Source organism: Gaeumannomyces tritici (genome assembly GCF_000145635.1).
Source record: "Gaeumannomyces tritici R3-111a-1 unplaced genomic scaffold supercont2.4, whole genome shotgun sequence".
Taxonomy (NCBI): Eukaryota; Fungi; Ascomycota; class Sordariomycetes; order Magnaporthales; family Magnaporthaceae; genus Gaeumannomyces; species Gaeumannomyces tritici.
In genome coordinates this window covers 4019316-4044742 of record NW_008804548.1, presented here as the reverse complement: position 1 = coordinate 4044742, position 25427 = coordinate 4019316, and the positions used below count along the sequence as shown (strand labels likewise).

The 25427-nt window shown below is 60.9% G+C and overlaps 11 protein-coding genes across 11 annotated transcripts in view; 4 read left to right on the top strand and 7 right to left on the bottom strand.

Annotated features, from left to right (window-relative positions):
- GGTG_08767 (hypothetical protein) overlaps positions 1-1135 on the bottom strand; it is a gene marked incomplete at its 3' end in the record, with an annotated part of 1716 nt that extends 581 nt beyond the window's left edge. The window contains exons 1-4 of the mRNA XM_009226609.1: positions 998-1135; positions 832-922; positions 603-704; positions 205-489 (exon numbers count right to left, since the gene is read on the bottom strand). Coding sequence (XP_009224873.1) covers positions 205-489; positions 603-704; positions 832-922; positions 998-1071 — 552 coding nt within the window. The 5' untranslated portion in view covers positions 1072-1135. The remainder of the gene's footprint in view (positions 1-204; positions 490-602; positions 705-831; positions 923-997) is intronic.
- On the top strand, positions 155-4055 carry GGTG_08766 (GATA factor SREP). Its single transcript, XM_009226608.1, has 3 exons — positions 155-1948; positions 2022-2557; positions 2629-4055. Exons 1-3 carry the CDS (start codon positions 1611-1613, stop codon positions 3498-3500), a joined length of 1746 nt encoding a protein of 581 aa, XP_009224872.1. The 5' UTR covers positions 155-1610; the 3' UTR covers positions 3501-4055.
- Positions 3911-5503, bottom strand: GGTG_08765 (hypothetical protein). The gene is made up of 6 exons (XM_009226607.1): positions 5395-5503; positions 5130-5211; positions 4939-5016; positions 4803-4846; positions 4633-4716; positions 3911-4517 (listed from the first exon to the last, which is right to left on the bottom strand). Exons 2-6 carry the CDS (start codon positions 5147-5149, stop codon positions 4345-4347), a joined length of 399 nt encoding a protein of 132 aa, XP_009224871.1. The 5' UTR covers positions 5150-5211; positions 5395-5503; the 3' UTR covers positions 3911-4344.
- Positions 5504-5726: 223 nt separating this feature from the next.
- On the bottom strand, positions 5727-8728 carry GGTG_08764 (AP-3 complex beta3B subunit). The gene is made up of 3 exons (XM_009226606.1): positions 8538-8728; positions 8294-8439; positions 5727-8216 (listed from the first exon to the last, which is right to left on the bottom strand). Exons 1-3 carry the CDS (start codon positions 8575-8577, stop codon positions 5895-5897), a joined length of 2508 nt encoding a protein of 835 aa, XP_009224870.1. The 5' UTR covers positions 8578-8728; the 3' UTR covers positions 5727-5894.
- A 52-nt stretch (positions 8729-8780) lies between these two features.
- GGTG_08763 (hypothetical protein) lies at positions 8781-10044 on the top strand. The gene has a single exon (XM_009226605.1). It carries the CDS (start codon positions 8995-8997, stop codon positions 9862-9864), a length of 870 nt encoding a protein of 289 aa, XP_009224869.1. The 5' UTR covers positions 8781-8994; the 3' UTR covers positions 9865-10044.
- GGTG_08762 (kinetochore protein nuf-2) lies at positions 9874-13448 on the bottom strand. Its single transcript, XM_009226604.1, has 2 exons — positions 10359-13448; positions 9874-10289 (listed from the first exon to the last, which is right to left on the bottom strand). Exons 1-2 carry the CDS (start codon positions 11643-11645, stop codon positions 10176-10178), a joined length of 1401 nt encoding a protein of 466 aa, XP_009224868.1. The 5' UTR covers positions 11646-13448; the 3' UTR covers positions 9874-10175.
- A 1750-nt stretch (positions 13449-15198) lies between these two features.
- GGTG_08761 (hypothetical protein) lies at positions 15199-19553 on the top strand. The gene is made up of 2 exons (XM_009226603.1): positions 15199-15543; positions 15898-19553. Exon 2 carries the CDS (start codon positions 16116-16118, stop codon positions 18732-18734), a length of 2619 nt encoding a protein of 872 aa, XP_009224867.1. The 5' UTR covers positions 15199-15543; positions 15898-16115; the 3' UTR covers positions 18735-19553.
- Positions 19554-19692: 139 nt separating this feature from the next.
- GGTG_08760 (hypothetical protein) lies at positions 19693-21419 on the bottom strand (the record flags this gene model as incomplete). Its single annotated transcript, XM_009226602.1, has 5 exons — positions 19693-20242; positions 20437-20464; positions 20537-21011; positions 21091-21147; positions 21248-21419. The coding sequence occupies 5 exons, from the start codon at positions 21417-21419 to the stop codon at positions 19739-19741; spliced, it is 1236 nt and encodes a 411-aa protein (XP_009224866.1). The 3' UTR covers positions 19693-19738.
- A 314-nt stretch (positions 21420-21733) lies between these two features.
- On the bottom strand, positions 21734-22469 carry GGTG_08759 (hypothetical protein). Its single transcript, XM_009226601.1, has one exon. The coding sequence runs from the start codon at positions 22372-22374 to the stop codon at positions 21940-21942; it is 435 nt and encodes a 144-aa protein (XP_009224865.1). The 5' UTR covers positions 22375-22469; the 3' UTR covers positions 21734-21939.
- GGTG_08758 (FAD dependent oxidoreductase superfamily protein) lies at positions 22423-24654 on the top strand. Its single transcript, XM_009226600.1, has one exon. The coding sequence runs from the start codon at positions 22883-22885 to the stop codon at positions 24332-24334; it is 1452 nt and encodes a 483-aa protein (XP_009224864.1). The 5' UTR covers positions 22423-22882; the 3' UTR covers positions 24335-24654.
- Positions 24655-24675: 21 nt separating this feature from the next.
- On the bottom strand, positions 24676-25289 carry GGTG_08757 (hypothetical protein; the record flags this gene model as incomplete). The annotated part of the gene is made up of 2 exons (XM_009226599.1): positions 24676-25123; positions 25219-25289. The coding sequence occupies 2 exons, from the start codon at positions 25287-25289 to the stop codon at positions 24676-24678; spliced, it is 519 nt and encodes a 172-aa protein (XP_009224863.1).
- Positions 25290-25427: the final 138 nt, after the last annotated feature.

Genomic DNA, 25427 nt, shown 5'->3' with positions numbered 1-25427 from the left:
CCTGCAGACCCGCGCCACTGTGACACGACGGCCACACCGCTGGCTTCATATTACATTTGCACCTGCTCTGATTGGCCCAGCCCAGCCCTTCCCCAGGCACTTGCCCGTCGGGGGGTCTGTCCGGCCCTGGAGAGTCAGCCTAAGGAGAAGACAAGGCGAGCACTGGCAGAGCGCTGCAACGTTGTCCGCCTGCCTGGGACGGACCGTGGGATCGTCAGGCGCTGGTGGTGTGACGCTTCTTCCCCTTTCATCAACCCTGCCCAGCACCCAGCTCGGCCTCCTTGGAACCTTTCTAGGGGGGCTGTTTGTCGGGTGTCGCATCCCCGGGTGGTGCTGCTGTCGTCTGCCGAGAGCTTGCTCACTCCGACCCCAGCTGGGCAGTGCAAGCCCCGACTTTTCTTTTGCTGTATCCAGGTCCAAACTCTGGCCGCGGCACAGCCCGCCCAGCAAGACGGTCCTGCGTCCACTCTGGCATCCATACCAGCGGACCTGTTCCTTTTGGGGAGAAAAAAAAAAAGGGCTGAAGAAGAAATCCACTTTCCACCCTCTTGCTCTTGGCCAGTTGGCCGTTCCCGTCCCCGAGCAAGCAAGCACTCGCATACCAAACCAAGGGAAAGTCCGGCCCTTGCAAGGCCAGCCTTGACGCCTCCCCCTCGGTCATCGCCTCCCTCATCGCAGCCATCCTTCTCACGGGGGCCATTCCTCTAAGATTGCCAGAACACCTAGCTATTTTCGGATCTCCCCCCTCTCTTGCTCCCTCCGTTTCCCCTGGGATCCTCGGCCAACGCCTCCTCCGAACAGCGGCAGCCCGACGCCGCAGGCCCAACCCACCGTTTCGGCTGACCCGTTTGCCGGCTCCCGCCATCCAGCTCCTCTTCCACACACTCCTCCCATGGCCTCGTCGCCCGCCGCATCGACAGGTCTGGTGCTTACACGGAGTCGACGGCCCAGGGCGCAGGGTGACGCACCTCTTGCCGCGCCGCCCTCCTTCTAACACTTGCCCAAGGCCGCCGTCTGCAGAAAGAGTGGCTCCTGGTTCTTAAAACGCTTGACATCCACACCCTTGCCCATCTTGGTCTGTGTTGCCCAAACTCGGAACCCCAGATCCGGACTTGTGCGTCTTGTGTTGCACTGTCTTTCTGCTGCCGATCCTTTCCGAACCACTCGAGCCCGACGACAGGGCGCCGCGAGCCCTCCACCAGCTAGGGCATCTATCCGCCTCAACACCCCACCAACTAGGCGGCTGATCACCATCGCCTGCGTACACGGACCGCGCAAGCTAGATTCCTGGCTGCTAGTATCGCGCTATCCAGCACTCGAGCCACACGAAGCGCCTACCGCCGGTTTTAGCATCGCTACCCCCCTCTCGCGCGCGGCTGAGGCTTGCTGGTGCTGTTGGACCTGTCCTAGCCCACCGCCGACTATCGACGGCTGACTTGAACACCTGAATATCTGGTCCTGTCCCTCTTCGGTTACTCCTGAACATCTGGCCTACCGCTCGAAGCTCCGCTCACTCCTGGTTTGGCGGAGAAGCTTTCGCGGACACTTGAGCTCCGCAACGTTTGCGCAAACATCTTGCGGAGGTCGCCTTGTTTCGGGAACGGTTGAGCATGGCTATCGGCGAGATGTCGTCTACGTCGAACAGCCCCATTCCTCGATCGAATCCCGGGAACACTCGGACCGCACTCCCAAGCCGACCGCCGATGCCCTCGAAAACCCTCTCTACCGCAACTTCTCACCACGACAGGCGCTCGCCGCCCCTCGGAGACGGCGACGTCAGGGACGGGGACAAGGGCGCGTCTCCCTCGTCCCAGAGGGGGCCGTCCAGCATGGGTCAGCCACCCAGCCCGGCGTCTCTCATGAATGATGCGGGATCCGATGCGGGGGCGGAGAGTGTGCAGGCAATGAGCGCACAAGGGCCACAGGGCCAGTCAGGCCAGGTTTGCAGGTAAGATACTGCAAGAGCAGAACATGCTTCAGAGAAAATACCAGAGGCGCGATCCTGACCCTGCTTGGTGTAGCAACTGCGGGACGACCCAGACCCCACTATGGAGGAGATCACCACAGGGTGCGACTATCTGCAATGCCTGTGGGCTGTATCTGAAGGCGCGGAATGCTGCGAGGCCAACGAACCTGAAGAGGCCGCCAAACTTCGTGCCCGCCGGCGCCCAGAGGGTTGCTGACCGAGCCTCGCCTAAAGCTGCTTCTCAGCCGCTCCCAAGCGTAACTGGTGCTACCTACGTCACAGCCGAGCAGACCCCTGCTGGCAGCTGTCCAGGGGGCGGCCGCTGTAATGGTACCGGTGGTGCAGAAGGCTGCAGCGGCTGTCCTGCATACAACAACAGGATAGCAAAAAGCGCCAACCTGAACGTGTCTGGATCGTCGGCAAGGTGCGGGAGCCAGGCTGGAGCGGAGGAGCCCAATGCCGTCGACATTGGCGCCTTGAATATCCAGGGCCAGAGCACCACCGTCGTCATCGCATGCCAGAACTGTGGGACAACCATCACCCCTTTGTGGAGGAGAGATGAGAGCGGCCACACTATTTGCAACGCATGTGGTACGTATGCGGATCCTGCGGGGGTGTAAAAGACGAGAACCTATCTCACTGACTGTCCTCTTCCCGCTCAGGATTATACTATAAGCTTCACGGGGTCCACAGACCCGTCACGATGAAGAAGTCTGTGATCAAGCGGAGGAAACGAGTTTTGCCGGCGTCGCAGCAGGGCTCACCGGCTCCCGGCGATGGTGGTAGCCCCAGCGCCGAAGGAGGGGCCTCGCCATCTCCTCAGCCCGACGCGCTGATGGAGCGCGGCTCCGTTAACTCTGATGGCTCCGTCAACCTAGGTCTTCGCCGTCAGCCGGAGCAAGCCATGTCACTTGTTCCCGAAACGGTCCTTCGTCAAGGCAGACAGTCGTCCCCGTTGCCCAAGGGCGACCTAACCCAATACCACACACGGCCGCACAGCGCCCAACCGCCGCAGCCAGTGTCCGAGTCTCTCACAGACGACAACCGTCTCGCTCCGCTCACTTCCATACCCGCAACTCCCAACGACGACCGACAGTCTTCGCTCTCCCCTGCGTCGTTCCTTTCACCCTCGCGCCGCAAGCGCTCCTTCTCGGCGGCGTCGGGCGATGGGCCTTCGCCGTCCAGCGGCGGAGGCGACGTGACCCCCTATCAAGAGGGCGGGAGTGTGTCAAAACGGCTTTCATCGATAAAATCGCTGCTGAATGGGCCGCTGGCCACCGGGGACGAACTGCCGCCGATGGACAAGTCGCGCCGCATGATTCCTTCGCCGGCGTCAGCCGCGCCGGCTCCCAGCGGCGGCGGTCCCTTTCTCCCGGCCTCGTTGCGTAACGGCGGGAGGAGCGGTAGCGGCAACGCCGTCGGCTTCGACGAGGATCGCCTTAAGGCTGACCGACGAGCGGAGCTCCTGCGCGAGGCTGAGACCATGCGGCAGGTGCTTGCTGCCAAAGAACGCGAGCTTGCGGAGCTGCAATAACATCCGGCTTTTTTTTTCTCTTTTCCTTTTCTTCCGTCTCGGATACCGTCACGTTTTTGTTTTTGGGGAATCAGGACGATGACAACGAAGCTACGAAAAACGCAAAATCAAATACGAAAAAAGGGCACACGACGTGCCAAGAAACCGTAGAGTTGAAGCCGTCCCAGATAAATCTTCTGTCGATACACGGACCGCTCGTCAGAGCATGGGGTTTACCATGTTGGATCGTTTGGTTAAGGGATGGGAGCCACTACTTATTTCATGCCTGATTTTTTTGGGCGCCCTGGTACCGTTACCATCCAGAGAGCCCACATACAAAAGCCGAACCAATACATACCTTTATATGTCTTGACGCAGATTGCAGTGACTGCTCGTGTGTTTTCCCCCAGAGCCCCTGAGTCAGGGTTGGTCTCAATTCGGGATCCACGACAGCCATTCCAGCGACGGGCCACACAGGGCAAAGTAAGGCGCGGAGAAAAACATGCTCGTGCTTCGAAGACAAATGATGAAATCGCCAGCATCACACAATACAGCTTTACCTATATAAAAACCGCCTCTCGTTGACCTGCTCTCCATTTCCTGTCCCACCCGCTTCCTGAACGTAACGTGACGTGTTCCCCATGCTGTCGTTTAACCTGGCGCCACGCCCATTTTGCCCCTTTTTCCTCCTTCCCCCAGACAATACAGTCATAGACTCGTTGGTGCTTGATTTTCTGGGTGGTGAACCTGAAAAAAAAAGATGCAGTGACCACCGCTGCCACTGCTACCATTGCTGCCAAGGCCTGATGACCTGAACCCCCTCCACCCAGTCCGGACAAATGCTCTAACTTTATATATATATTTTTTAGACCTGCTCGGCGCCCCAGCCCTGGTCGGCGTCGCGCATGTTGGCCGGGGGCTCGATGGAGGGGACGAACTCGAGGGCGACGTAGGCGACACCGACGAGCCCGACGATGGAGCCGGCGATGATGCGCAGGGCGTGGTTGGAGAGGAGGACGGAGCCGACGAAGACGTAGACTTTTTTTTTTTTTTTTTTGGAGGTGGGTGTTTGTTAGTGACTATTCTTTTTTTTTTTTTTTTTTTTCCTCACGCTAGAGGAGCGGGCGGAGAAAAAAAAAACATGAAAACGTACAGATGCCGCGGCCGATGAAGGAGAAGAGGAAAGAGGCGTAGCGCGAGACCTGGGGCGGGATCTGGAACTCGAGGAGGCCGGTGACTGCAGGGGGCGCGGGTTTTCGCGTGGTTAGCTGGGCGTCCACAGTTGTGATACCGGCGGAGGGGGGCTATGGCGGTGTCTCTTACTGAGGCCAAAGATGATGATGTACGAGCCGAGGATGGCTCCTTGGCTGTTGTTATTTTGCGACTATTGTAAGCTTCCGGGGCGTGGTGGCCGGGGTTGTGGCGGTCTAAAAGCCCAGTGTAAAAGAACATAACGTACAATCCGTTGGTGTCGTAAAAGTACTGCGAGATGCCGCCCAGGATCATGATGACGCCAACCGCGAGGTTGACGATGCGGCTGTGGTCAAGGGTGCGCGCGAAAAAAAACGCCCTGGTCAGCACAGGGGGACGAAAGTGCGAGCGATAAGGGGGGGCGGCGCGAGGTGCGCCAGGGGAAGGATCGCATCTCACAATGAGTCTGAGAAGTCCATCTTGGCGGTTTTTTTTGGCTCGAGCTCGGGAGGATGGGGGGCGTCGTGATTTCGTGGATGGTCTTGCGCGCGCGCGGGGGGAAATAGCAACGGTTAGCACGTCTGCTCAAGCTCGGGTACGGGGGGAAGCTTTCGAGGTGGTGGTTTTTGAACCGCCTCGAAGCGGATATGGGCCGCGTCACGACCTCGAGATTGGAGAGGGAGGAGGGGGGGGTTGCTGCCCGGGCAGTGAACTTTGGGCTTACCAGGCCGGTTCCAGGCAGACGTTTAATGCGGTCCTTTCTTATTGTAGAAGGGTGTGGTGGTGACGACAGCGTTGAATTTGTTCGCGCGACCAGAAATTCGAAAGCTCGCCGGTTTTTTTTGGGGAGCTTCATAGCCAGCCTTGGGTCTGCTCGTCCAGCCTCCTCCACCAGTCAAAGTTGGCGAACGTCCCATCGCCCCACATTGGCAATACGGACCCACTTTGCCATACGACCTGGGCCTGGTTCAAAGCAAGGCCGCGTAGATGCATCTTACTTGGACAGGTCCTGGGTTCGTGGCCCAGGCTGAAAGCGGGCAATGCTAGTCACGGAGGCGCCTAGGTAGCGCCTGTGATATTGGACACAGCGAATAGGAGAAAGGCTCGTGTCCTGGTCTTTTATGTGACTTTCATGTGACTTTGATTCGTGATGCTTCATGTTTGTAGTTGCATTCACCCTCCTTCCACACAGCAGCCAAATCGTCATCTTGGCCTGTGGCCATGTCATGAAGCGACTAACCTGTCGCCTTCACCTTGGTCATCGTCGCTCTCTTCCTCCTCTGACTCTTCTTCCCCGTCCTCATCTCCAGACTCTTCTTCCTCCTCCTCGTCTTCCTCCTCCTCCCCTTCCTCAGATTCTTCGCTCTCCTCCTCGCCACCGTCGCTCTCGGCGAGCCAGTCGTCCAGACTCTTCTCCCCAAGCCCGTTCTGCGCATTGGCCGCTCCCGCCGCGGGTGACAGGCCCCTCTGGCCGGCGGCGCTGTCGAGGCTCTCAGCCGCGGGGGCGGCACCCCGTCCACCGCCGTACGAGGACCCGGCGCCGCCGGGCGAGACCCCGGCTCCGGCGTCGGCCTCTCCGCGCAGCCGCGGGTCCGGCTGCCGGCCCTCCTCGACCCAGTCGGGCAGCGGCTCGTAGTCCCTGAGGCCATGCACGCCGCCGCCGCCCGCGAGCGCCAGCGCCGCAGACCCCAGCGTGTAGCCGCGGCGCGTCTCGGACGGGCTGGGGGCCTGCGGCGCAGGCTTGGGCGCCAGGAGCATCAGCGTCGCCAGCTGTGGGACACCTAGCAGCGCCCGGTAGGTGCGCGCTCGGTCGCGCAGATCGTACGACGTGTCGTAGCGGACCAGAAGTAGGACGTAGTTCCACAGCTTTGCTGTTGGATGCTCCTCTTCCTCGTCCGCTTCCGGCTCGGCCGCCGCCGCGACCGCTTCGGAGCCCCATCCTTCGTTGATCATGCCTTCGGCCTCATCCGATCCAGTTTTAGCGACTGGCACCTTCTTCTTGCTACTGCTGTCCTTGTCGTCGCCAGCGATGCTGTTCAGGTAGTGCAGGTGCACCTTTGCCGCCAGCAGCAGGATCTGCCGCTTGGCCACCTCGGCCTCGGAGGCAAAATCTTTGAGTAGGATCCTCAGCACATCAGCGGCGATGCTGCCGCGCCCGTTGCCGCTCGAGAACTCGCCCACGAGCCAGATGATGGCCGCGCGCGCGGCCGGGTCGGTGGCCGAGTCCAGGTTCCGAGCCAGGCGCACGACGGTGGCCGAGTGGCCGGCCGGGTCGCGCTGGATGAGGTGGCGGATCACCGTTAGGCTCTCGGCCGCCAGCGCGCCGTCCGGGCCCGAGACCTGGCCCAGAAGCAGGCGCAGGCAGCGGGGCGCCGCCGAGGGGTCGGCCTGGGCGCAGCGGCCGATGGCGCGGACGGCGGCGCGCACCAGGGCCGGGTCGTGCGCGCCCCGCGAGAAGTGCTCGAGCTCCGAGAGCACCAGGGACCGCACGTGCGGCACCGCGTGCGGGAAGACGAGCGTGAGCACCTCGAGCTTGAGCTCCCAGACGGCGCAGTCGTCCGACGCGCGCACCAGGAAGTGTGCCGCGTAGCGGGCGAATTCGGCCGGCCGCTCCAGGCACACGGATGCGATGCTGTGTAGTGCCGCCTGCTGCGTGTCCTGCGGGCCCCGGAGCAGAGCTATCAGGGGCCCGATGGTCGCCGAGATGTGCGCGTCGGTGCCCAGCGCCACGTAGCAGCGCGCCACGGCCATGACCACGGCCGAGTTGCGGCTCTGCAGCAGCGGCTTGATGCTCGTGAGGAGGAGCTCGAGGTCGGGGTCCAGTACCACCATCCTCTCTCCTGCTTCCTGAACGGCGGCTGGAGAGACGCCACCGCTGCCGCCGCTTCCGCTTCCGCTCTCGCCGTAGAAATCCTGTAGATCTGCCGTGGTTCCCTTGCCTGCCCTTGCCGTCTTGGGCACCACCCGCGTCCGGCGGGGGAAGCACTTTCTCGCGTAGACGGTCATCATTCGCAGTGTGGCGAGCTGGGACCACTCGTCCATGTCGACAATCTTCTTGATGAGGCCCCTGTAGTGTTTGTGTATCAAATCCAAACGGTCCGGGCAGATTTCGAGAAAGGCCGTGACGGCGGCGCCGGCGACGTAGTACTGCTTGTCGCCCAGCAGGGTGGACAGGTAGTCGAGCAACTGGGGCAGCTGGGACGGGTCGAGGCGGTGGCACTTGGGGATGGCGAGGGCGGCGGCGCGGCGGACGAAGGGGCTCATGTCGCCAGTGCCCTTCTTGATGGCGAGCGACACGATCTGGCTGATGACGGGCACGCGGATGCCCGACATTGTGCGCAGGGCCAGGGCGCGCACCTGCGGGCTGCTGTCCGAGAGCGACTTCTGGATCGTGTTGATGGACAGCAGCGCCAGGTCGGGCTCCTGCTCGGCGTGGTGCAGCAGGTAGATGTAGACCAGCTTCTTGATCTCGAGGTTGGGCGACGCCACGTTCTTGACGACCGACGAGAAGAAGGGCAGCGTCTTGCTGGGCGTACGGTACATCATCTGTGCGGGGCGCAGCTGCGTGTTAGCCGGTCCCGAACGGGGGCGACGAGGGGTGGCGACGGCGACGGCATACGTACAGCGATGACCCTCCGCAGGCCGTCTAGCGCCTCCCTTTCATTGCGGCTGTCCAAGAGCTTCTTGGTCTGAGCCCTGTCCAGCGGCCGGCCGGAGCCCCGCGTGCTCCGGGCCGCCGAGGCTGCCGCATCGAGGGTGAGCTCGCGGGCTGGTAGCGAGCAGGAGGAAGCTGAGGTTAGCTGTCGGGAGCTCTCGTTGGCCGCCCCTGAGTGCGTCTGTCGTGTCTTCGGAGGGGCCGACACCTACCACTCTCTAGAAGAGAAGATATTCGCGAGATGGACTCCATCTTAGCCGTGGGTGCAGCGACTCGCAGCTCGCCCGATGCTCCCAGGTCGGCAAGGCGATCGGAGATTAGGCCTGGGTCGCAGCGGCATCTAGTTTAGGTTTGCGGCTCAGGGCGGTGACGTGATGGCAATGCGCCAATTCGTGGTGGGGGAAGCCTGGAGTGGGGCTGGCGTTGCTGTTGGTTCGCTAATCTCAGAGGTTCAGCTGTAACTTGTTAGACAACACCAGGCTGAATCGGATTGTCTTTCAGCAAATCGAGGACTTCGACGTTGATCATGATTCAATAAACCCAGTCTCCACCATGTAAACTGCATGGCGACCCTCGTGCCTGTGGTACGGGAGAGTCGGTGTGCGCGAATGGAAGGAGAAAAGGCACAACTCATCCAAGTGACAGCCCTACTACTCATGATCAATCACTATGGCGGCCTTTCTCCCCAAAGTCCTGTCGCCTGCCCTTCCTTCAGAGCTCATCTCATACATTCTCGACCAACACAAATACCCCACAACGCTTGTGGTATGTATCCCACGAGCGGAATTCATATCGTCCTTTTTGGACGAAGCTACTGGAGAGACCCGAGTCGACACATTACCATCGTCACAAGAACAGCCAGACGACAATATCCCTCAAGGGCCCGCAGAAAAACAAGAAGCAGAAGACCATAGTCAGAACAGCCGCCCAGAAGAGGCAGCCCAGCCCACACCCACGGCCGACGCCGCCACCACTGAAAGGGCCAGGACGATCCTCTCGACGCCCCTGCGCCAGACCGCCGTGGCGCGGCACATCCGGACCGTCTTCGTGCCCACAGTCTCGCACCTGCGCGCCTTCCTATCCGTCTTCTCGGCCGAGGCCGATCCATCCTCCAAGGCCCGGCCGCCGCCGGCACCGGAGGGGCCGTCGGCTGCACCGCCCACGCCACTGCTCCTAATCTACGGGCTGCTGGAGCTGCACCGCGATACGAGCGAGTGGAACGCCCAGGGGCTCGGGAGCACGGCAGCCTGCTTGGTCGAGGCCGCGCACAGGTCCGGGATGGAGGCCGTTGTGGTGGAGCCGGCGGTCCGGGCGATAAGGGAGGTGCAGACGCAAGACGACGAGGAGGGCCAGGAGGAGAGGAATGCCCCGGACGGAGACAGGGTCTTTGTCCGCGTCGACCTTGAGGGCCTGTTGTCCGAGGAGATGCCGGTGCTCAACATGGCCGCACGTCGACTAGGACGGGATGGCGAGGGCCAGGGGTGGTCGGGTCGGACGGTCCCTGTCAGAATGGTCTTGGGGAGGTGGTTTTGCTTTTGAGACGAGTCGCGGGGAGGAACTGATCATACAGCACATGTTAAGGCTGTCTGGTGATGCTAATTTTATAAGAAAGGAGAGCCGTGCAAAATCTACAAAAAAAAAATATAAAAAAATACCATTATGTACTTGATAATGGTTTCCACCCAAAAGAGACATGTTGGCCTAAAAATCCAACTCGCATAACTCATTTATCATAATTTTACCCGTGAAGTCCAACGCCATACTCCGGGTATCCTAGATCCGCATTTTACACAGGGTATCCAAAGCCAAACAGACAGAATGATAAGATATGAGGCCAAGACATAGCAGGGTCAGAATGCCTGCTCCATCTCGGTCATGTACAGCTTCATGTGTGCCTCGAGCTTCAGATACTCGTCATGTGCGTCGTGGACCTCCCTCTCGATGTTTTCCTTGAGATCTTGCATCTGTGAGTGGCAGCAGAGTCAGTAAACCGGTGGCTAGAAAACAAGACCATCAATGACAGAAATACAAACCTTCTTCTCGGTCTGCTCGATTCGCACGCGGCGCCTCTCCATATCACGACCCTTCTCGGTCCTCTCCTCGTTCAGGCGCTTGTGCACGGCCTTGAGGCTCTCCATCTTCTCCTTGGCCTCGTGGGCGCGCTGGGCGCTCTGCTCGCGCAGGCGGTCGGTGCGCTCGTTCCACTTTGCCAGCTGGCGCTGCAGCATCGACTCCTCGCGCTCGATGGCCTTTACTCCGGCGCCGCGCTCGGCCAGGGCGTCGCGCTGGCGCGACTTGCGGGCCGTCTCCTCGTCCTCCTTTCCCAGCTCGGCGCCCACCTCCTCGAGCAGCTTGATGCACGAGGTCACGTCGGCACACACGACGGTGAAGGAGTCGGACGAGGTCTGCAGGGCGCGGGCGCGGCGGTCGAGCGAGTCGATGTGGGCGCGCTCGGCGTTGAGCGTGGCCGACAGGTCGGCCAGGCTGGCCTGCAGGGCCGAGGGGCTCTGCAGGGTGTAGGGGCGCAGCTTGGCGCTCTCCTGCTTGAGGGCTAGCCTGTCGGCGGTGCGGGCCTCGAGGCGGCCGGCCAGCTCCGTCTTCTTGGCCTTGGCGTCCTCGAGGCGGGCGGCGACGCGCTCCTGGTTGCGGCGCAGCTCGAGCAGGCGGCGCTTCAGGTCCTCGTTGCGGCGCGTCTTCTCCTGAGCCAGGGCCTCCATGTTGCGGCGGTTGCGGCGCAGGCCGTCCATGCGCGCGTCCATGTCCTGGTTCTCGGCGTAGAGCTCGTCGATGCGGGCCTTTGCGTCGTTGACGCGGTCGTAGTGCTCGACGAAGAGCTCGGCGTGGCCCTGGCGGAAGCGCACAAAGTTGATGAGGTACGAGAGCAGGTGCACGAGGCGGCGGTGCGTGGGCTTGTACATGTCGGAGAAGCTGAAGTCGGGCACGCCGCAGGCCACGAGCAGCTGGCGGAAGGCGGCGTAGAAGCCCATGAGGTTGCGCGTGTCGCTCGGCATCAGCGCCTCGCCCAGGTCCTCGCCGCACACCCCGTCGGCCGCCGCGCGCATGGCCGGGTCGACCGTCTCGCGCGTCACGTTCATCGTCTTCTCGGCGAAGACCTCGAAGATCATCTGCACCTGCAGCGGGTTCGGCTTCTCGAGGTCGGCAAAGTCGAACTTGGGGAAGCCCAGGTCGCGGATGCAGCCCACGATCTCGGCGTCGCGCAGGATCATCAGGTCCGTCTCCTCCTTCTCGCGCTTCCCCGCCTTGCCGCGGCCCTGCTGCTGCGACGCGGGGATGATGGACATGCGCGGGTTGTACGCCATGGTGCTGGTGTTGGATATGGTACTCTGATGGGGGGGTGAGCGGTGTGTGTTGGTTGTGTTTTGCTGAGGTCGAGTTTGCCTTTATTCCAGACGGAAATCACCGGCTACCTGTCTCTTGTCGCGTATCCTCGTGCGGGGTCTGCGCGTCTGCATCTCCCAGGTTAAAGTGAGTTGAGCGGGAATCCAAGCGACAATTTGCCCGATATCGATTGCATCGTAAACACACGCGCAGCTGCGGGCCCATCGTCACCTGGGGAACAAAGGTGGGGCATTGATTGATCGCAGTTGGTCTTCTAACCCTAACCCTTGCAGCTGCACCAGCCTCGACGAAATACAAAGCCCCAATCGTCACACTCGCTCACCTCACCTCCAGCCACTGTACCCTCGTCATAAATGCCTCTGTTACCATAACATGTGTCACGCAGTTACTAGCAACATCAGCTTTGGCTGCTCAAGCTGCTGCCATCAAGTGGGACGGTTGGCTGATGCCATTGGCCTTTCGGGGAATCATGTAATTGAGACACCCAAGCCAGCAACGTTGTGATTGGCTGGCCTACTAAGTGCCCTATAAAAGGCTGGTCGACGATGGCTTCAGATGCAGCCGCTGCCGGCTACGGCATGGGCCAAGATTGGCTACCAATGACCCTCGCAGACATTACCAAGGCTTGCTAGTTCCATGTCCATATTGCCAGTAGATTGCAATGTCTTGCTGTCCGCCTCTAGCTGCAATACAGCGCCGCCTCCCTCTCGGTGCACTTCCCTTTATCGGGCGCTAACCTCCGAGCAGGGCTGTCGGCCTTGTCCGTCCTCCCGCAGTTTGACAAGCTCAGCTGAGCACGAACCACACCCGACGCAGAAGATGTGCCTGACTCTCATCGCCCAGACGCCGTGCAAGGGCAGCCGGCGCCACTTGATTCGCGCGTCGGGACGACAGGAGGCTACCGTGAGGGCTCTGACTGCAGGGCCCGAGCACCAGCATGGCCGCTCGGGGAGACGTCCGACTGGATATTCTCGTCAAAGCCATCACAACGCCACGGTCCGTGTGCCGCAGACCTGCCTGGCCTTTCCGGGACTGGTGCTTGTCGGTGAGTTTGAGACCCGGAGGGCAAGCCAAATCCCCCGACGGCCGTCTGTCTTGCCTGCGTGGCGCCCGCGGGTCAGAGCCAAACACTGACCGGCATTGGGTCACAATTCTTGCACGCAACTTTGTGCTGTTTATGCGGCTGCAGGGCAACGTATGATCCACCGCCACATCATCTGCTCTCCGTGGCTGGTATCCAATGCGTGCGGCAGCTGCGAGAAAATAAAAAGCAAAAAAGTGCGATAACGGCCTGCAGATTGTTCGTCTTGATGCATGCAATCAAATGCTCAAAATCAGAAGCCTACTGGAGAGTCGTCACCGTTCAACGGCGGCGGAGAATTTATGTTGTATTTCAGGCCAATGCTTAGCAAATGGAGATTGAGATCGTCCGAAACCTGCAAACCATCCATTCCCAGCAAAGCACGTATGTCGGCAGGGAGCACATTCTGGCGGCCCGGGTTTTGACCCGAAGAGGCCAAGCCGCATGAATTATGTGCGGCCTTTGAGGCGGCACGGCCTTTGTCTGTCCTTCTCGTTGGACGGCGACGGCGGATCCGAGAAGACGCATGCCAGGCCCAAACGCGAGAACTTTGTGCAAGTGGTTCCTTGGGCGGGTCGGATATATCTACGGATGATATTGGCAAGGATTGATATTGAAACACGGAGAGAAGATTCTGGAGGATGAGGGGACGAGGACCCTGCGGGAGGATGCCCACCAGGAAAAAACAAAAAAAAAAACAAGTCGAGGTCCCACTCATGCGCCGTGGTGGAATTAGCGGACGAGCACATCGACAGCAGCTAAAGAAAGAAAAAAAGGTGGCGTTCGTGACAGGATGAAAGGTTTTCAAGCTCGTATTGGCGTATTGGAGGGGCAAGCAGAGCTGGCGCTAGACCATGGCTGGCTGGTGCCATGTTTTCTAGAAGCAATGCTCCACTTGGCTTCTTTTTCATGCCTGACGGCGACCAAAAAGGGCATGAACACATGAATCCGAACACAATGCCCTGGAAATGGGAGTGAGCACGTAGTCGCTGGTAGTGTGCGCCTCTCGTATCCCTTGCTGGCGGTATCGGGAAAATCAAATTGCCCATCGGTCATGTGTTGTTCGCCTCCCGATTTCCTGGTGGCTACTATAGCCACGGGCGAAGCAAACCTGGGAGCAAACGTCATTGGCTTTCCCGCCGATCCTGTTTGCGGCGGTCTATCTGGGTGGGACCCCTTGCCCGCTCGCTTGTTCGCTTGCTCGCCCCTGCGTCTGCAGTCTGCAGGCGGGCTCGCAGTCACGCCTGTCTGCGCGAGCGAGCGGGATACGAGAGGACTGGGGAGGGGACTGGATGACGGGTGCGTGAGACTCTGATTTTGCCTGGACCGAGCGTTGGGGGTAGACATACGCATTAGCCGTGCACACGCTGCCGCCTGCCGTCCTTGTCTGACATGGACAACGTGGACTTATGATGCTGTATAACCCGATAATAGCAGCGCCTCATTTGGTTGACTCTGGACTATCTCATCTGGGAAATAAAAATAGCCATGGAGAAAGCATAACATTTCTTCTGGGCGGACGCGTAAACCCAAAAGGCAACGACACGACGGCCAAGGTTCACCGTGGGCAAGCACGGTGGCGGCTGCGTGTCGACTGCAACGATGGGATTCAACCGGCGCACCAAGGTTCAGAGACGGCTTAGTCTAGTTGAGCGTTGAGCCGGAGAAAAGACACTGTGAATCCCGCGATTGGCCCACGGTGCTCGAGCCAGGTTGATTCTAGGATGATCCCTTCCTTGATCTGTGAGATAATGACACGGCGCTGAGTGGTCGGCCTTGGTTTGTGCTCAGTACCTCAGTCACCTACAGCGGTGCGCCCCAGCAACCTTCCACGCCCCCATCCCCGTACTAGTTTGCGCAGCATAGGTGATGGACGAGACGGGCTGTGGCATATGGTCGCTTCCCACTGCCCCTTGCGCCGCTCTCAAAGTCGCTGCTTGGCCTCGCCACCCCCAAAGGTCTGACGACGGATCGGAAAGCAAATCCCCTGACGGAACAGTCTCGGCTTTCCACACCACCCTCCTCAGCCCACAGGAGCCACAGGTTGGTGGCTGGGGACTGCTCGATAATACCCAGCCAGGTGTGAGTGGGGAGGCGGACCAGTAGCGTTGCTGTATTTCCCAGCCTGCTGCCACACTACCACACTGCGTGACTGCCAGCCTGCTGCTTGCCCGGCAGAGCACATTTGCATCTACTGTGTGTACTACCGTGTGCGCTGCATGTCCTGGCTGGGCGCACCCTGTTCCCCTGACTGGTCCTCTCAGTCGTCTCTAGTGCCTCGCAGACAGGGAAGCTGTCCAGAACAGAGTGCAACGGCCATTCCTCGCCCGCCATCGTCGCACCCGCTTCTCCATTCGTCGCTAGACCCACCGCGCGGGTACCTTGCCGTGGTCTGCCGGTGCTGATGCTGGGCTAAGAGCCCTGTGCTTCTCGCTAGTCGTCTCCTTCCGCCCTTCCTCCACGGCCGCCCCCTGCCCTGCCCTGCCCTGCCCGACCTCTCTCGTCTAGCCTCTGCTCGCCCAAATCCACCCCCGGGTTCCCCTGCCCCCGCCCTTTTGCGCTTCTGGGACCTGACCTGGTCTAGCAAAACCCATCCCACACCACAAACACCACCACTTCGCCTGCCCGTTTGTTGACCTGCGCATCCATCTCGACTCGCCTTCTTTGTCGGGATCGAAGCCACCTGCTGCTTGGCCCTCTGCTCTGCGACTCGAACACGACATCCATCAATGGGCGTTTCCCCGTGCGCTCTGATACGGAGAAGCACCACTAACTAGGTAAGGTTACTTTCAGTTAGTTTCATCTCTCACGCGCCTTCTTTGTGTGGCTCCACAGCCCAGGTTCGAGGTCCGTCCCGTCGGCAGAACAGCCATTGCGACCGCGTCGCCCGCACAGATGAGACGAGCCTGGGCCAGTGCGCCTGCAAAAGGCTTGGCCGAAAGGATTGCACCGGAGGCTCAACCTCGAGGCTGGCATTGTTGTCTGCTGCGGGGAAGAGAATGGCTGTCTGGGACTCACTACGACGGCTCTGACTGCGAGACGGCCACAAGTAACTTGACAATTGCAAGACGGCAACCAAGACTGCGAGCAAGCCCGTCCATGCTAACCAGACTGCCTGCCCGCCCACTCAGCCCGACGCTCGCTTCACTCCCGTACTAGCCACCCCCACGACGGCGCCTATAAGGATGCCCCTCTTCTCCAACGCGAACCCCAGGATCCCATCTCATCCCGCCAGCAGCGGGACCCCCGGCGCGCAGCATTGAGGCTGCGGGCAATCAAGCAGGAAAGGCTTAACCTCGCATAGTATAGCCAGTGGCTCCGCGGGGACGCCGCAACCCCGCCGCCTGCAATGGCTCTGTGGCTCTTCCGAAGGAGGACGCGCAGGAAACGCTCGATCCGCACCGCCAACGGAGACGATGCGCATCTTCCGAGGAGACAGACTGCGCCCCCAACTCTAGCCACCTCAACCCAGGACGACGTACTCTCACCATTGCCCGTCGATGCGGCGCAGCAACTCCCCGGCGCTGACGCCGTCCACCGGCGCCCGAGCAGACTGCAGAGGCTGACCAGGACGTACAGCTTCGAGACAGGACGAAGGGATGAAATGCTGGTCGGACGACGAGGAAGCACCCGGAAATCTAAACGGGGGACGGCCCCACCACCGCCTCTCGCTACAGGGTCCAACCCGGCCACGTCACTCGGCCCCCGTCCGCAGCTGCCACCGGGACAGGAGGATAAGGAGGCGGGCTCGCCCATGCCTGATGGCGGCGCCTATGCCCCCTTCGACCGTGTCCCCACACTCTACGCAACGAAGCGCGACGGCGGCCATCTAATGTCGCGCAAACTGAGCAAGCGGAGGAAGAACTCGCACGATCGCGAGCGCGAGGCCGAGCTCAAGGCCCTGCGAGACTTCACCCCGGTACGGCCTGCCACCGACGCCTGGACTTCGGGACGGCCCCTCAAGAAAGACAGCAGCCGCCGCGTCAGGTCGGGAGGCTTCGCCTTTGTGAAGAACCCCTGGGAGAGGGAACAACACCCTTCCGACGTCTCGCTCCCGCTTGCCGAGTCGATCCACTCGAGCCTGTCCTCTGACTCTGAGCAGGTGTCTTACAAAGTCTCGGCCTTTGACGTCCTCGCCCCCAAGCCCACCCTGAGGCGCACGGCGAACCCACGATGCACACCCTCTCAGTCCATCACTGGGGCCGCCCCCGCGCGGTCCGACTCCCAGAAGCGCAAGGTCTCGGGCAGGTCGCAGATCCCCGAGGCCACACTCAAGGCGCACAAACGAGTTGACGATCTCGCCGACGATCTCGATGCCAGCGACCTACGAGAGCTTATGGAACGCGACAAGAGGAGGCGAGAGAGGAAGCGCGAGCGCGAACGGGAGAAAATCGAGAGCAAGCTTGCCCGCCGGGCTGAGAAGGAGAGGCGAGCCCTCGCGAAGGGCAGAGAGTCGCCACCGAACCTCGAGCGCGGCGTGCTCGGTCGCGAATCCCTCGGTCTCGGAATCGAGACAACCTCGGCTGTTGTTACTTCCTCCAGACGACGCCAATCCAGCGGTTCCCCGGCAAAGAAGACAGAGAGGCGCCCAGAGGACGCTGCTTCCGACAGCCCCAACGTCGCCAATGACGAGATGGAGGAATCTCAGCGTCCGCTGGATGTCTTCCACCGGGTTGATAGCATCGTCCCGGAGGAACCGACGTCGCCCGGCAAGGAGCATCTCGAGGAGCCCGTCATGCCTCTGGCGCAGGAACGGAGCCCCAAGGTCAAGGGCTTCTTGCGCTCCAAAAAGTCACGATCCAAGTCACCTCCCTCGGATAATGCGCAGTCGGACATATCAGGAACCCCGCGCAACGCATCTGAGGCTTCGTACCGAAGCCCCATGTCGTGGACATCGTTCTTCAAGTGGGGTCTTAGGACAAAGCGAAGCTCGGGACCTTCGTCCTTCTCAAACACGTCGCGTGATTCCATGTCGACTCAACCGCCGGCACAAACACAAAACATCTCTCCCTTCAACGTGACCTTCATCCCGCCTGTTGCTGCCGGCCGAGGGCCCTCAGTCCCGAAGCGAACACGGTCTCGCTTCCGGGAAGATCTTCCCGAGCTGCCTCTGTCGCCCCCAGACTCGCGGATACAGTCACCCGACTTTGACGTGGTGCCACCCGTAATCATGGAGCAGGACTCCCCTCCGGCGGGCTTGATGCCCGCCCCCACTGCCCCCATCAATATCCCTGGCAGCCGCCGCTATGACACGCCTGCATCCGACGATATGAGACGTACGCCGTCGTCTCTTTTCAGAGACGGAGTTGAACCATCTCCAGAGCCGCAGCAATCCATGTCGCTGGCGTCGATCGATTCCGAGGGCTCATGGCTTTCGGGCCGCGCCAAGAGTGGCCGACTTTCCTCGCAGGCCAAACAGCGCCCCGTGCAAATGTTCGAAGGTCCCGACGACGACATGACCGAAGCCGGCGAGAACGCAGGCGACTCGGCTGGGATTGCCGACGACGAGTATCTCAACAGGGTCGCCAGCCGGTCCTCAGGCACGGGGTATCCGGCAGCTTGGGTCAATAACGAGACTTCTGGCGAGCTTAGGCCCTCGGGTGACGAGAAGGACGATCCTCGCTGGGGAGCCGTGAGCGGCAAGCAGCCCGAGGTCATCCGGCCGTCTCATGCAGGACGCATCAAGAGCAGGGAGGGTCTCCTTAACATGGTGAGGCCAGTCACTGCCCAGGGTGACAACAGCGAGCCCGGATCCCCTACGTCGCCTGTATCGCCCGACAGCAATGCGTCCGAGGACGTCGGCCGCCTGCAGAGAGCGACCAGCATCAACCTCGGCCAGTCCCACGCGCGACACATCAGCGCCGGCAGCGCTCGCTTGCTGGATCTGTCACCGAGGTCGTCGACGGACATTAAGAGGAAGAGCTGGGCGGCCGACAACCGTCTGTCTGAGACTTCTCCATCCGTCTAGATATGGAGACTTGACATGACGCTGGGCGACTATCCAGGCCAAAAATACAAGGTGACGTATACCAGGAATAAATGCCATGAAAGGATGCCAGCCAAATCGAGCGAAACCACCCCCACCTGTCCTCACTGGACCCTTTCCTTGCACAAACCGACCGTCCAGAATACACTGAGACAACCTTACACTCACTTCACTCTACTTTCCTTGCACCCACTCTCTGACCACAGTCGCTCATTCACAACTTTTCCTTGCCATGTCATCCACAACACATCAACATCGCACAAAAAAAAAACTTGAAAATCAGACTGTTACAAGTCACACAAAATCCTATCTTCCTCGATCAATTTGGTTGGCATCCAGACGCGGCTCCGGTATACTAACCCGACGAGACCTGGCTCTATTGCCCCGGACTGGGCCCCTTTCTATCTATCAACATGGCGACCTACCTGCATATTTGGGGTATCTTTTTCTCTCTTTCGATTCACGTTTTGTTTCTTGGCGGCATCCGGCTGGGAGACCATCTCGCTGCCGTTGTTTTGTCTTTGATTATTTTGCGCGCTATGTCACGATACCCCTTGTTTATTTTACGCACAAAACTTCGGAGACTTGATTTCTTTTGGGTTGCGCTTTTTATCCCGGCGTGTTTGAGTATGGAGTGAATCAGGTTCTCGCCTGGGCGGGAAGACGTATAGCATGGGATTGCACATGAGATTACGCGAACCTACATGGATGGGGGATGAAAGTTCAAGGGAACTGTCGTTCTCTCGGGTCAAAGTTGCGAGCTAGAGGGTGAAGAAATCAAGTCGGTGTTTGAGTATTGCATGTTCTGTCTCGGCTTCTAGAAGCCCGTAATGAATGTTCGGAGCCCAGGAGTACGACCTTGAACTGGCCGATATCAAGGCCTGCTCAGATTCCGCTATCTCGACACATGTATCCAGGCGCGGCGTACGTTTTGTCGTCCCTTTTTCTTTGGCTGCCTGCCCTTTGCCCGTTTCCCTCGGACGCGATCAGCAGAGCGTGGTCCCGGGAACGCCGCCTTCGGGCGAGTGTTCAGAGCTGCGTTGCGACGTCCCCTCCTCGGCCTCGAACGACGACGCCCCGCCATCCCGTCCGTCGGGGTCACCGGCGCCGGCGCCCGGGGTCAGGTCGATCTCGCACAGCTCGACCGTGTCGTCGGCCAGCGGGCCCTCCTTCTTGCGCGCGACGCCGGGGCCGTACTGGCCGTCGCGTCGCATCACCGTCAGGCCGGAGCCAGCCGTCCTGGGCACCGCCGGCGCGCGAGACGGGTAGTAGCCGCCGCTGTCGCCGCCTTCGCCACCGTCGCCGCCTCGGCTGTTGCTCGTCGCCGCCTCGGTCCGGTCCATCTCCAACCACGCGCCGCCGCGGCTGCTCTTCTTGCTGCCGATGCTCTTCGTGGCGCCGCTGCCGCCGCCACCCGTCAGGCGGGCGCCGAGGGAGCTGAAGAGCGGGCGCAGGCGAGGCAGCGAGGCGCACACGATGCCGAGCGTGACCTCGAGGTTCGACCAGGTCAGATAAGCCACCACGTTGTCTACCATCACCGGTGCCCCGTGCGCGTGCGTTTTCGGCCGTCAGCTTGCGCAACGTTTGCTTCTGCGAAGGGGTGGAGGAGGGGGGGGGAGGAAGGGGTCTCGCATCACGTACAGGTGAAATCGATGTTGTATATAGAATGGATGTAGGTGAGGACCAGGCGCATCGTGCCACCTATGCAAGCTCTAAAGAGGCAAAGATGTCAGGGTTGCGGGCTTTGTTCCCAGGAAGGAGGGCGGCGCCCCAAGGTGGCTTACAGCAGGCCGCCTGCGAAAACGACGGAAAGGAAGATCCTCTGCCGAAGGGCGAGCCTCAGGCGCCAGCAGTACGGGATGGGCACCAGGCATATTATGAGGTCGGTGACGATGGTGATGGAGGTCAGGGACTGGGTCAATGAAACGTAGTCAATGCACCTCGCCGACTTCATCAGGTTGACTTGCCAAAAGGCCTGCACGGGGACGCAGGAGAAGATGGTGGTAAAGGTGGCCGCGAGGCCGGCGCCGGCGACGACGGCGCCGACGCCTATCATGAAGACGCGGAATTTCCGGTCGTTGGCCCCGAAGACGGACACCAGGGTCAGGACAAGAGACACCTTGGCCAGGGCGAGCGAGACGTGGTACGATATGCAGAACAGGAATAAGTTGAAGAGCAGGCCCTCAACCCTGGGGATCAGCCCGGGGCCGATGTCCGGGCCCAGGTTCCAGATGTGCTGTCCGAGGCCTTTCCATGTGGCTGTTTTTTTTTGTCCCTGCCGTGAGCCAAGTTCCCGAGTCTTCTGTAGGGGAGGGGGGGTCATGATCCGGGCACATACCGGCCAGAGCCACCGCAGAGGAGGCGATGTTGAAACACGCCGCCAGGAGGATTATAACTGACGTCGAAAAGCGGTTCAGCACCGTATCAGCCTTTTGTCTTTTTCCAGCTCGCCCCGTGTCAAAGACACGATCGCATCCTGCTTCCTCTCAACTCACTGTCGCTCCACAGCAAATTCTTGGCCCGGAGATAGATCCTGAGGGCGACCACAACGACCACAACCATGAGTGCCACGATGAAGTAGGCCCGTGCGGAGGCCACGCAGTTGGAATTGTCCGTTATGTCGAGCGCGGCCAGCTGGTCGAGGGTTATGGAGCCGACGAAACTCATCGTGCCCTCTGTTGCCGTCTCTTCGTTGCCGTGCCGTGAAGGTGAATTGGCCAAAGGCCAGAAGGAAACCGCTGTGGAATTTCGCCGGGGGGGTGCTGCTTCTGACGTGGTGGCTTCAAGTGAGGCGGCTGTGACTTGCAGAACTGAAATCAAAAGGGGGAAGGGGGGGGGAGGGGAGGGGAGGGTGATGGCACCAGAAGTCAAGAGACCTGGTTTTGTTCCCTAGGGTTGGGTGGACGGTGGCGTCTAGTCCTCGAGCTACCATATTAGTGCGAAGCCAGACCCGATGCCTCGACCCCCAGCCGCTCGCGCTAGGACTGACAGGCCCGATTCATCGAGCATCAATTAGGGACTAATACTATCTTGTCCAAATTAGGATCGGCTAGCCTATGCCGAGAAATGAAGCAAGATATTAAGTATGGCTACTGCCTAGGTATGTGTGTATTTACACTTTGCCTCATGACCGCATCCACCAGCCAAAAGGGCCGCGCTACGTCATGGACCGCGCCTCGTCCATGAGCTAGGCTAGCTCCAGCATGAGCCTGTACAGATACAGGCTCTGGTGAAGGGGACCGACGGCCCTGTCGTACCACTCCCTCCCGGCGTCGGCGGTGGCGCGGGCGACGTCGCCGCCGCCGCGCGTGCCGGCCAGGAAGCGGACCAGCTCCGGCAGCTCCTCGAGCGACTGCGACACGGGCACGTAATGGAGCCAGGGGACCAGGCGGTCGTCGTGCCACTCTCGAAAGGCCGTGGCCTTGAGCGGGCAGCCGCGCGACGCGAGCATGCAGTAGAAGCGCCCGCTGTAGCTGTTGCCGTCCACGTCCAGCTGCAGGCGGTAACTTGGACGGCCGGGACTTTTTCCTGCATGCGCCCGGGCGGGCCGGTGGACGGCAGGCCAAAAAAAAAAAAAGAAGCGGCCGGGGGTAGCGCAGGCGTCGGCGAGGATGCGGGTCATGGGACACGTCGAAACGCTGGCCAATCAAACAACCGACTCCTCCAACTACAGGAGCTCGAGCCACGTGCCATCCCAAAGCTTTTCCTTACCTGCACTTTTGACATTGACACAACCTAAAACCAACAACAACCACAGCCAAACCAAGTGCCTGCCGAAGCCGGCGCTTGGCGAGACAACAGTCCCAGGCCTACCAGGCGGGGGAAATCCTGGCTGGCAGCGGTCCCGGCCACCTGGAACCATGCACAAAGCAACGTCACCGTCGCAGCCAGAGCGGAGCCTGGGGCGGGGAGTGCCTCTGGAGTCGGAGTATTATCAGTAGTAGGTGGGGGAGGGAGGAGCCTTTCCGGCCCCGCCCCGACCTGCTGCCGATGGGGAGAAGAGCGATGACGCCGTTCGTGGCAGGTACATAACCGTGGTCTTCCCTTCCCCTGCTGCGTCTCTGTCTCTACCCCAAACCTTGCAAACCCAAGCCAGCCGCGGCTTCCCCATCGTCTTCTCCCCAGTGATAATGTGGCGTCTCTCAACACTCGTCGCCGTCGGCTCCCTTGTGCCGACGGCCTGGTCGGGCGCTGTCCCTTCGGAGCCGCGCCTTTCCACCAGACAGGCCGGCGACCAGCAGCCGCTCCTCCCTGGCGGCCCTCACCCCAACCCCACGACCGCCTACTGGCAGATGCCGCCGCACCGCATCGCCGACCTGCGCACCACCCCGGACCTGCCGACCTCGCAGACCTTCGACTACGTCATCGTCGGCTCGGGCGTCTCGGGCACCACGGTCGCCTACAAGCTGCTGTCGCGCGACCCGTCCCTCTCCATCCTGATGCTCGAGGCCCGCGCCGCCGCGTCGGGCGCGTCGGGCCGCAACGGCGGGCACGTGAAGGCGGGCGACTGGAAGCAGGTGCAAAAGTGGACGGCCGCGTACGGCGAGGACGAGGCCCTCCGCATCGGCCGCCTGGAGCAGGAGAGCGTCGACGAGCTGCGCGACTTTGTGCGCGCCCACAACGTCAGCAGCGGCTTCGCCGAGGTCGAGAGCGCGGACCTGTACTGGACCAAGGAGGCCTTCGAGGGCGCCGTCAGGGTCGTCGACGTCATGAACGACCTGGAGCGCCGGCGGCCCGGCGACGTGCCCCAGAACAACACCCGCAGGGTCTACGCCGGCAAGGCGGCCAGGGACCACTGGGGCTGGCCCGAGATCCTGGGCGCCATCACGTCGCGCGGCAGCATGCACAACCCCTACCTCACCGTCTGCGCCATGCTCGAGCTCGCCCTGGGCAAGGGCCTGAACCTGCAGACGCACACGACGGCCCTGGCCCTGAACAAACTCGCAACGGGCGGGTGGGAGGTGCGGACGGACAGGGGGACGGTCAAGGGCGGCAAGGTGGTGCTCGCGACCAACGGCTACACCAGCGCGCTGCACAAGGGCTTCGCGGGCACAAAGTTCCTGACCCCGAACCGACACCAGGCCACGGCCGTGCACCCAGAGGCCTACGCGACCGACAAGGACGTGTTCCACCACAGCGCGTCGTACCCGGACCTGCACAGCGGCAACGAGTACATCACGGTGCGGCCGCCGGGCGAGCGCGGGGAGGGGGACCTCGTGATCGGGGGCGGCAAGAAGTTCTCGCCGTCGCGCGAGCTCAACCTGACGGACGACACGGTGGTCAACGCCGACATGGCCTCGCACCTGGCCGCCGTCGGGCGCGTCGCGTACGGCCACAGGAGCTGGGGCGAGACCACCGAGGTGCTGGCGCACTGGACCGGCATCTGCTGCGACACCCCGGACGGCCTGCCCCTGGTCGGCGGCGTGCCGGGTGAGGACGGCCTGTGGGCCACGGTCTGCATGAACGGCCACGGCATGGCCTGGGCCTCGCGCAGCTCCGAGGCGTTGGTGCACATGATGACCGAAGGGCGCGCGCCCGAGTGGTTTCCCAGGGCGTTTCGGTCGGAGCGGGCGTGGGAGTGAGGGAAGGTGCATGCGTGTCTGATACTGTGGGGGATTCGGCCGTTTAGAATTGATATATATATGAAGGACATGTAACCAAAGGGAAAGAGTGGGAAATGCTTGAATTGTAAAATATAAAAAGATACCTGACCAGCTTCTCCTTCCTCTTGGACTTTAGCGGGCATTTCAATGTTCCCTTGAGTCCCGGACCCAGACCTTTCAGGAATGGGAAGGGTAAAAAAGTAAGGAAGCTCAAATAGGAAAGCTCACATGGGAAATCTCATAGAGGAAAGCTACATAGGAAATTTTACGGCACAAACAATTTTATTTCACCTTTGGGATCTGTAAGACTGCCTTCCTTTTTAGGGAACCACCTCGCGATTCTCAAGCATGTCCCATGTAGGCTTGGGCATGAGCATGTCTCCGGTGTCGAAGCGCCCTTCGCCGGCCTTGGTGGCGGTGTACTCCCTCGCCGTGGCCTCGATGGTCTCCCAGTCTAGGACGGCGGAGCCGACGCACTTGCCGTCCTGCTCGATGGCCCTGAGCGCCTGTGCAACCCAGGTGCGGCACCGCCAGTTTGGGTCGTGCTGAACGACGGGGTTGTTGCGCAAGATTTCGACCAGGCGCTGTTCGTCCGTGATTTTGGCGATGACGATGCGGGTGAGGAGGCTGGCGGTGCCGCGGACGTTATCGAGTTGTCTCTCCTCGTATATCCAACCGCGGACAGGCATGTTCCTGACGTGGTAGCGCGCCCCGGGCACCTCTTCCGACTTCTCGTCCTTGGGCCCCACGAGGAACCCCCAGTGATAGCTGCCGCGATGAGGTGGGTTTGAGGATTAGCAAATCTGTTCTGAAATACGTCGGTAGCTGGCGGTCCGGGATCATGTTGTTGGATAGAAACGAACCGTCTTTCCTCGTTGTTAACGACACCGCTGGGGTAGAGGGCGATGTACAGACGCTTCTTGTTGGAAACCATGGCGTTAGGTGGTGGAGAGAGGGGCAGAAATTGGAGAGGAGAAGAGGCGCTGGTGGATGACCGAAACGGTAGAAAGGGGACGACACAAACTGAAGTAAATATAACTTGGGAGGGAAAGAAGACACAGAACCGGAACGA